The sequence below is a fragment of the Brassica napus genome, chromosome C3, assembly GCF_020379485.1.
Source record: "Brassica napus cultivar Da-Ae chromosome C3, Da-Ae, whole genome shotgun sequence".
NCBI lineage: Eukaryota > Viridiplantae > Streptophyta > Magnoliopsida > Brassicales > Brassicaceae > Brassica > Brassica napus.
Window position 1 is genome coordinate 24,982,746 of NC_063446.1, and position 9,502 is coordinate 24,992,247.

Sequence of the window (9,502 nt, forward strand, 5' to 3'; positions counted from 1 at the left end):
TTGTACTAGTTATTCCAGTAGAACCTATTTTAGTAAACTAGACATAGTTGAACTAGTTATTCCAGTATAACTTATTTTTAGTTTTACTAGTTGTACCAGTATAACAACACAAAAACATGAATGTTAGGTTTAATGAAGTTTTACCAATTGTACCTGTTGTACCTGACAGAAACAACACATTACATAAATAAGTTCTACAACACATAAATAAGTTTCATAACACATAAGTAAGACTCACAAGACTAAGCAAGTTCCATAACACATAAGTAAGACTCACAAGACATAAGCAAGTTCCATAACACATAAGTAAGACTCATTCATCAATTCCATCGCTTCCACTTTCATCGCTGTCAATTCCATCATTCTCACACACCAATGGTGGATACTTCTTCTTTTTCTTCCTCCGATATTCCCCAGCTGATGGAAATCTAGTTTCTTGTAGTCTTCCTTTCTTTCTTTCCACATGCGGAGGGTAGACAACCTGAGATAGGATTTCATCTGGAATTTCATAACTTTCCCATAATGAATGATGAGGCACTGGATATATTGTCTTGTAATATGCCAAAGTCCACTGCTCCATATAATAATACTTAGAACAATAGTCTTCAGACATTTCTCCACGCGCGATGATCGCAGCCTGTGCATGCACACAAGGATACCGATCAATATCAAAACACTTGCACTGGCATGTTCCGTTGCCTAAATCAACATAATAACCTTGACCATCTTTGCCAATCACAGTGTACTGACGTTCAAATCTGTTTAGCTCCATCACCGTGAGCTTTTTTGCCTTCGGATAACTGTGATGCAATATCCCATGCACGTAGGGAATTAGTATCTGTCTCTCTGGAACGCGTAAAGATAAATCACGATATTTGTTAAACCATTCTACCATCTTCCCAATGATCACATCAAGCATTGGCAACAATGCATATTTCCTTGGTTCCTTTAAAACACCATTGATTGATTCAACAGTGTTGGTTGTATCTATGTTGTACCTTTCTCCCGGAAATTGACATCTTGCCCATTTGGTCTCATGAACACTCTCATCTAGATACTCAGCGGCTTGAGGCAACGTTCTCCTGAAATCATTGTAGCTTTTTCTGAACTCGACCTCTGTGTACATACCAGCAATTTTTCTAAACTTTCTGGCAACCCCTTTCTTGTTAACTTTGCTGCATGCTCCGGCAACATTATTAGACAAGTGAAAAATGCAATATCCATGGATCGCCATTGGGTACACCTCGTGCACCTTCTTGATGATGCATTGGTTTCTATCAGTACAAAAAACAAGCTGAGGATCATCTGGTATCAAAGTTTTCAGTATAGTCAAAAACCACTCCCAGCTCGCATTTTTCTCACCATCTACTACCGCAAAAGCGAGGGGATAATGATGATGATCTGGATCCTGAGCAGTGGCAATGAGAAGCACTCCTCCATACACACCCTTCAGGTGAGTTCCATCCATTATTATCACTTTCCTCATTGCTTGAAACCCTTCGATGCAAGCTTTAAGCGCAAAGAACATATACTTAAACTGCTTCTTCTCATCCACTACTAATCTTGTGATGGTACCAGGATTCATTCTTTCTAACATGTACAAGTAAGATGGAAGTCTAGCAAAACTCTCCTGAGGGTTACCACGCAAATCACTGACAGCTTTGTGTTTCCCTCTCAAAGCTGTAGAATATGAAACCGTGACACCTAGTTTGTTCTTCACCAACTTTATGAGAGACTTTGGATCTGGAGTCTTGTATTGGCCTGGATAATCTTCATGCACCACTCCTGCGACCAAGCTTGGTGTTCCTCTTTTCCCCCTCTTGGTTACACTTCCCTCTCCCCGAGTACACGTATGCATCTTTCTATACGTTCTGACACTGAAAAAGGCTGAGTTTTTCAGCCTTGCAGCTCGTAAATACCATCTGCATCCAACCCCACGACATTTCAATACATAAACAGTACGATTCGTCTTGATTATATCAACCTCAAAACAATTCGAATGCACTCCTGCGTCCACTAAATTCCTCAGCTCTTCCTTAGTCGCAAATTCTTGATACAAACTCATATCAATACCATCATCCCACTCAGCATTGACAATTGTGTCTACAGATGGTGTAACAGCCGGCAACTCCTCCCTATCATTCATTTCATCACCCTCTTCATTGCAATCCTCATGCTCATACCTATCTGATTGTCTTGGAGGAACAATTGCTAACTCCTCATGATTATACCCATCTGATTGGTTTTGAGGAACAATTGCCAACTCCTCAACTCCAGCCATACCATCATTAGCTCTGGCATCAATCTGAATTTCCTCGTTCATAGAAAACTGCTCGTTACTCTGATTTTCTGAGATATTTTCGGAAAACTCCACATGCAAAACACTACGCCGGTTTTTCCTATCCACCTCCATTAAATATCCTAAAACATCTTCATCATCCAAAATATAACAAGGCCTCTTATTATCCACGACCAGGGGATAGTAGCTCAGTTGAAGCTTCGTCGCAGCTACATCGATATTCATTTTCTTGCCTATTCTATCAACCAAGCGAGAATAGGTTATCTCCTCATATTTTCCTCTCATTACTAATGTATAAATATTTTTGTCTCCACCATGATCAAAATGTATCACCACAGCTCCAGTACCATCCATAGTTCCTGAAAAGAGTTAAAACCAACATTACAGCTTACAAGTTATATCAGTTATACGAGTTCTAAAGTCGCTAAAATACGGGTTATACTAGTATTACCAGTTATACTGGTTTACATGTAACAGTCGTTTATAAGTTATACTAGTTATACTAGTATTTGACTTGTCAAAGGACTACTAAGAGTTATACAAGTTTTACCCATAGTCTTATTCAGTGTTACTTAGAGTTGTACCAGGTTTACTAGTTGTACTAGTGTTATTCTTAACGAGTTTTACCAGGTTTACCAGGTGTACTCAACGTCTGTTGTACCAGTGTAACCAATGTAAAAAATGATTTAATCTACAATATCATGATTCATACTATAAGAACGTTATCTTAAACCATGGAACCTGACTCATAATGGTAACATACATATTATGGGACTAAAACTAAACAGAAAACAAATAAAAAAGAAGAGAAGAGTGAGAGAGAAGGAGAGGGAGAGAGTATACACTTACCAAGCGATTTCAAGACCAAGGACGAGGCACATTTGCTGTTTCAAGGACGAGAAAAGCTGTAGAAGAACCCTAAGAAACAGAATTAAAGGTTTGTGGATAAAAACTTGAAGAAGAGAACTTTGGTTGGTGATTGAAATGAATTTTCGTGGGTGGTTGAGTAATGAAGAAGATGAAGATGTGAGGGAGTTAATATGGATTTTGGGTGGGACCCAGGCGAGAGAAAGAGAAAGGAAGAAGAAAATTGGACGACCGAGATTAGAGTTTCCATTATTTGATCCAATGGTTCACATGCCACTTTCATTAATGGCAAATTGGTAATTTACCAGCCCTTGGTCCATGATAGATCACAATTGGTCTATGTAGACTTCTTTTTGTCTTTTTGGTCTGTTATAGATCATTGTCCTTACATTGTGCGGGACTGTCCACGTGGCGAACAACTAAACATTTTGCTTTTGTAATAAATGGGCCTAGGGTTTAATCAATTGGGCCGATTAATAAAACCCATAGCTAGAAACCCCTATTACTTTATTGGACTAATCTTCGTTTCCTTGGCTTGTCATGAGACCTACAGAGCGTGACTAAACGGGTTTGAGGTTTTGAAAATAATAAACTATCAAGCATCTTCAATCTCCTTGAAGTGATGGAAAAGCTTGTAACAGTTCAAGAGACTTGTTAAAGTGAGCATTTTTTTTTTTAGGTTGTCCGATATAAAAAAAAAAAAGTTCTAGCCTTTAAGGAAGAAAGAGTTTATCTTTACTGGTTGTAACAATGTACATATCCTGTTTACTGATTCCATTTTGGTCTCTTTGGCAGGGGGGGGGGGGGGTGAGAATGCTTCTGTGTCATTGTTAACTTATCCAGTTCTGGTGGCTGCTGATATCCTCTTGTATAAGGTGATGATGCTTTACTGATTCCATTTTGGTCTCTCGGATAAGACCACAGGAGGATTCGTTGAACAATGCAATAGACATGGTTGTTGGAACCCCTGGTAGGATCCTTCAGCATATCGAAGAAGGAAACATGGTCTATGGAGATATCACATATTTAGTATGCTCTTATTCTGGTATCTTGACATTATATGTTCCATGATTTTGGAAGTAAACAAAGCTCAATGATGATGTGTTCTTTACACAGGTGCTGGATGAGGCAGACACTATGTTTGATCGTGGCTTCGGTCCTGACATTCGTAAGTTTCTTGCCCCACTGAAATAGCGTGCGTTGAAAACAAATGACTAAGGGTTTCAAACCGTCTTAGTCACTGCCGCCGGAATAAGCACATGGGCTTCCTCTTGATACTCAACAGTTTACAATGTGAGTGATTGGTGTTGTTCTGTTTCATGTTACATGTTCTTCTTTTGTTGTTCTTGTTATTGATTATGGTGTGTTATTACTTGAATTGTGAAGATATACCAAAACTTATTTTCATTGATGTGTTGTTTTATCATAATTTTTTAAAAAAATCCTTAAATAAGAGATTTGCAATGGAGGATTAAAAGTTGAAAATTCTTAACTAAGTCTCTTAACCAAATTTACTATTTAAATAGTATTAAAAATTAATTAAAAATTTTTTAAGGGGTCTCTAGGATAATGATGCTCTAGTAATTAATATTAACATGGATACTGGAGTTATGACTCAAAACGGATTATTTGGGTGGGAAGGAGCCTAATAACGAGATAACAAGACGCTTCAACATTTTCAGACCTAATAGTAATAATGAAAAGATTTAATCTGACAAAAACTTAAGCTTTGTCTTAATTTAGATCAAAATAGAACAAGCATTCATTTTGAGGAACAAAAAAATATATAAATAGTAGTTTGATTGATGAAAGCAAGGTCCAAAAATGAAAAAAATGAAAGGTTATGTTCGTTTGAATGTCGCAGCGACCCGCGACCAGCGATCTGAGACTGCGACTCGCGACTCTATATCGCAGGTTATGTTCGTTTCATAGTCGTGCGATTAGTAGTTGCGTCATTGTTTTTGTTGTTGTCCACGTCTAAACCTAAAAAGAAAATCAAAAATCATCATAATGATATTACTTTCATGGTACGATAGTTGTAAAATTTATCACTTTATTTATCATTTATAGCCATAAACAATACACATATCAAATCTACATAACACTTTGTACAAAGATCAAATTGAAATATAAATTTTCATATGAATAGAAATTGACATTTTCATATGGTCACTCGTGGTAAAAGTGGAATTGTCAAACCACGTCTTCCTGTGTGTCTTCATACTGACACCTATATCTCCCCTATTCCTTTATCTCATGTTCAGGCGGCTAAGGATCCATTTTGGAACAATTCAACGGATGTAGAGTATGGTGCTCTTATTAAAAAGAGAACGTGGATCCTAGTGCCGCGACCTAAAGATACTAACATTGTGCGTTCTATGTGGTTGCATAAGCATAAATTTAATGCAGATGGAACTCTCAAGAAATACAAGTCCCGCCTCGTTGCAAATGGGAAGTCCCAACAACTTGGAATTGACTGCGATGAGACCTTCAGCCCCGTTGTCAAACCGGCTACAATACGCACAGTTCTTCACATTGCTCTTGCTCGAGGCTGGCCACTTCATCAACTTGACGTCCAAAACGCCTTCCTCCATGGCGACCTTGCGGAGACCGTTTATATGCATCAGCCCCCAGGCTATGTGGACAAAAGCAAACCGGATCATGTGCTTATTGAAACGCTCTCTCTATGGCCTGAAGCAGGCACCTCGCGCCTGGAACACACGCTTTGCCTCCTACGCTAAAAGTTTGGGTTTCAAACAGAGCAGCTCCGACAACTCTCTCTTTGTCCTCAGTTCTGGAGCTGACCTGGCATACCTCCTTCTCTATGTAGATGACATAGTCCTCACTGCCTCCTCTACAGCGCTCCTGAATCGCCTCATCTCAGCTCTCAGTTCCGAGTTTGAAATGTCTGATCAAGGACCACTTCATCATTTTCTCGGCATCACGGTCAAGCGCAATGACTCTGGCCTTCTGCTTCATCAACAAAAATACGCAGCTGACATCCTCCTCCGCGCAAACATGTCAAACTGCAACCCCTGCCTCACTCCTGTAGACACGAAGCAGAAGCTCTCCGCCGACGACAGCCCACCAGTCTCTGATCCTACAATGTACCGGAGCCTAGCAGGCGCACTCCAGTATCTCACGTTTACCCGTCCCGATCTATCCTTTGCGGTGCAACAAATTTGCCTCTTCATGCACGATCCAAGAGAAAACCATCTCAATGCTCTTAAAAGGATTCTTCGGTACGTCAAAGGTACCATCTCTTACGGTATCAAGATGACACGTTCTACCTCGCTCTCCATCACTGCTTACTCCGACGCAGATTGGGCCGGCTGCCCCTCCACCAGACGTTCAACCTCTGGCTACTGCGTCTACATAGGATACAACTTAATATCTTGGTCATCTAAACGCCAAGACACAATCTTCCGGTCAAGCGCAGAAGCTGAATATCGTGGTGTAGCCAATGCAGTTGCAGAAACGACTTGGTTGCGCAACCTTCTAATTGAACTCAAGATCAACGTCACTCGTGCAATTAACCGTCGTTTACTGCGATAATGTCAGCGCCATATACATCTCCTCTCACCCGGTGAAACACCAAAGAACCAAACATGTTGAAATTGACATTCATTTTGTCAGAGAAAAAGTTGCCCTTGGTCATGTCCGGGTTCTACACGTACCATCCTCACAACAGTTTGCTGACATTTTCACAAAAGGCCTCCACTCACCTCTGTTCATCGAGTTTAGAACCAGTCTCACCGTTACTCCAACTGACGCTTCGACTGCGGGGGAGTGTTAGAATATATGATCAGATATGATTAGATATGTAAATATCTTTGTGATACACTTAGATACTCTCTATACCCTTCTATTGTATCCTATATATTCCTCTCATTACTAATGAATAGACTCACGGAGTTTACCAACTTACATGGTATCAGACGCTTTAACCTAGCCCCCAAGCTAAAGATCCCTTCCAACTACCGATGTGGGACCTTTGTCCCTAATAGAATCATCATCTTTATAAGCACAAAAGCAAAACTCAGAGACAATAATCATCGATATTCTCAAAACTCAGAGACAGCGAAAGAAGGGTAAAGAGCAAACCTTCGGAAAGCAATGGATCCGACGGAAACGGTTCGATTAGAGAATGAGCTGCTAGGTGTTACTCAAGAACGGTGAAGGGAAGTTTTCAGAAAAGAGCTACTAGATGCAGATTCCTTTGTCCGACGATGAATAAAATCAAAAGAGGAGAAAGAGTTAATTTAGGGTTGGGTTATTTGTGATTCTTACAAACAGAAAGGGTATTTCTGTAATTTATGATGTATGGTCGCAGGGTATTTACCATAGTCGCTAAAAATTACATCGTCTCAAAATTCTAAACGCAGGTCGCTGCGATATGTCGCTGCGTTTGGTCGCAAATACGTGCGACAAGGAAACGAACAGCAGCTGCGGGCCGCGGGTCGCTGAGACCCAGAAACGAACAGGCCCAAACTTGTCCAAAGCTGAACATTAGAGCATCATTAACGGGGTTCTTAGGACGTAGCTCTTAGTAGAATATAAGAACCCGACTCTTAATTTTTAAATGCTAAGAATCGACTGTTACATAAGAGATTTAAGAGCCGACTCTTAACTTTTTCAGTTAAAAGTTAAGAGTCGGGTTCTTATATTCCGCTAAGAACCATGTACTAAGAATGTACTAAAACCTTGCATTAATGATGGTCTTAGTATTACGAAAAGAAAAAACCAAACAGATATAAAACCAAAACCTTTCCCTAAACATGAAACCGTCTCAACCATAATGATAGTATTACTGGCTAGCACAGAGCCATTTTGTGAAGTTGTCAAAATCGGTGTAGTCACTGTCGGAGATCATAGTCTGGTGCCACGACTTCCCTGCTGCTTTGATCGCCAATGACTCCTCCTGTAAGATTAACAAATTTAAAACAGTTAGAAAAACTCTTAACTTCTGATTACTAATGTCTACAAAACACTAACAAAGACAAAACTCGAGATACACGAACTAAGACCATAAAAGCAAAGGCATTTAGTTACTAAGCCACCATGATCTAGTCTCGGAATCGATTTAATACAACACTACTAAACCACATAACATATACTAACAGATTAGCAATAGAGTAAACAATAAACAATCAAGATTACCTTGGTGACTGTCTTCCTCTTCTTGGCAAGCTTCTCCTTCTTAGCCTTAACCCTCTCAGCCTCCGCCAACAAAGACATCCTCTTCGCAGTCTTAGCATACGGATTCAATTTCAACATCACATTCAAATTCTTCAACGGATTCTTCTTCATCACCTTCCTCGTCGCATCCTTCTCAATCGGTGTCACTACACTCTGCACCTCATCAGAGTTAATAATCCTCGCCAAATCAGCATTCACCATCTTGGCCCTAGGAAGCACATAACCCTTCTTCTTCTCCGACCCCTTCTCAAACGAACCATAGATCCCCTCAAGCTTCTCGAAAGCAGACTTGGTCCAAACCACAAACCTCCCTAAATGACCACCGGGCGCAAGCTTCAGCAAGTTGAGCCTCTCCACGTGGCAAAGCTCAACACCGGGGAGGTTCCTAAACGCCTTCACGATCTTGGAACCTTCGGTGCCGTAAACCACAAGAGGACCTTTCCTAGAGACGTAACGCCTGTTCCTCATCTTACCAACGCCAGACCTAATCCCAATACTCTCTTTAGCCTTCTCAGCATCATCATAAGCACCAATCTGCTTCAGAACCTTGATAGCAGCTGACGTCTTCTCCACGGCTTCAACAGAGTCGCTAACCACGAGAGGCATCTCGGGTACGTTCTCGATCTTGTGCCCACGAGCGACGACAAGAGCGGGAACGGCGGTGGCTGCGATGGCGGAGACGATCGCGTGGCGTTTCATGTTGACGTTCACGCGCCTGTGCCAGAGACGGTAGACCTTCGTCGGGGCGAACATGCGTCCGCCGCGGCACTGGTTACCGAAGGCAGCTTGTCCGGCGCGGTGAGTTCCGCCGCCGGGGACGCGGGGGATACGCGAGACGGCGCGTCCGGTTCCCCACGACTCGGCGGAGGTCTGGTGGCCGGATTTGGTGGAGACGGCGTAGGGCTGGCGGGAGTTGTTGGAGATTTGGGCGTGGACGAAGCTGACGATGTCGGGGCGGACGGGGGCCGTCATGACGTTGGGTAGGACGACGGTTGGGGATTGGTCGGTGGTCATGTCGTTGTCCAGGCCTTGGACGGTGACGAGGGGGCGTGCGGCGGCGGTGGCCATTTCTCTCACTTTTAGAGTTTGTGTCTCTTCTCTCACTGTGAGACGTCTACGGGTTTTCGAAGCTGAAGT

At 41.7% G+C, this 9,502-nt stretch overlaps 3 protein-coding genes and 1 long non-coding RNA gene across 4 annotated transcripts; 2 read left to right on the forward strand and 2 right to left on the reverse strand.

Moving 5' to 3' along the window:
* Nucleotides 1-163: 163 nt before the first annotated feature.
* On the reverse strand, nt 164-3,546 carry LOC106419035. The gene is made up of 2 exons (XM_013859782.3): nt 3,149-3,546; nt 164-2,658 (listed from the first exon to the last, which is right to left on the reverse strand). The coding sequence occupies exon 2, from the start codon at nt 2,651-2,653 to the stop codon at nt 314-316; it is 2,340 nt and encodes a 779-aa protein (XP_013715236.1). The 5' UTR covers nt 2,654-2,658; nt 3,149-3,546; the 3' UTR covers nt 164-313.
* A 422-nt stretch (nt 3,547-3,968) lies between these two features.
* On the forward strand, nt 3,969-4,577 carry LOC106388961. Its single transcript, XR_007320390.1, has 2 exons — nt 3,969-4,195; nt 4,283-4,577. It is a non-coding gene; the product is annotated as an uncharacterized LOC106388961 (long non-coding RNA).
* Nucleotides 4,578-5,575: 998 nt separating this feature from the next.
* On the forward strand, nt 5,576-6,721 carry LOC125582982 (uncharacterized mitochondrial protein AtMg00810-like). Its single transcript, XM_048749486.1, has one exon. The coding sequence runs from the start codon at nt 5,576-5,578 to the stop codon at nt 6,719-6,721; it is 1,146 nt and encodes a 381-aa protein (XP_048605443.1).
* Nucleotides 6,722-7,855: 1,134 nt separating this feature from the next.
* Nucleotides 7,856-9,502, reverse strand: LOC106388960 (60S ribosomal protein L4-1-like). Its single transcript, XM_048750178.1, has 2 exons — nt 8,327-9,502; nt 7,856-8,087 (listed from the first exon to the last, which is right to left on the reverse strand). Exons 1-2 carry the CDS (start codon nt 9,431-9,433, stop codon nt 7,974-7,976), a joined length of 1,221 nt encoding a protein of 406 aa, XP_048606135.1. The 5' UTR covers nt 9,434-9,502; the 3' UTR covers nt 7,856-7,973.

What these genes read in the sequence shown, in the direction of transcription:
- LOC106419035 (XM_013859782.3), bottom strand. Translation starts at nt 2,653, where the DNA reads ATGGATGGTACTGGAGCTGTGGTGATACATTTTGATCATGGTGGAGAC.
- LOC125582982 (XM_048749486.1), top strand. Translation starts at nt 5,576, where the DNA reads ATGGAACTCTCAAGAAATACAAGTCCCGCCTCGTTGCAAATGGGAAGT.
- LOC106388960 (XM_048750178.1), bottom strand. Translation starts at nt 9,433, where the DNA reads ATGGCCACCGCCGCCGCACGCCCCCTCGTCACCGTCCAAGGCCTGGAC. An exon ending in AGAGGAAGACAGTCACCAAG is followed by an intron (nt 8,088 to 8,326) that starts GTAATCTTGATT and finishes TTAATCTTACAG; the next exon opens with GAGGAGTCATTGGCGATCAA.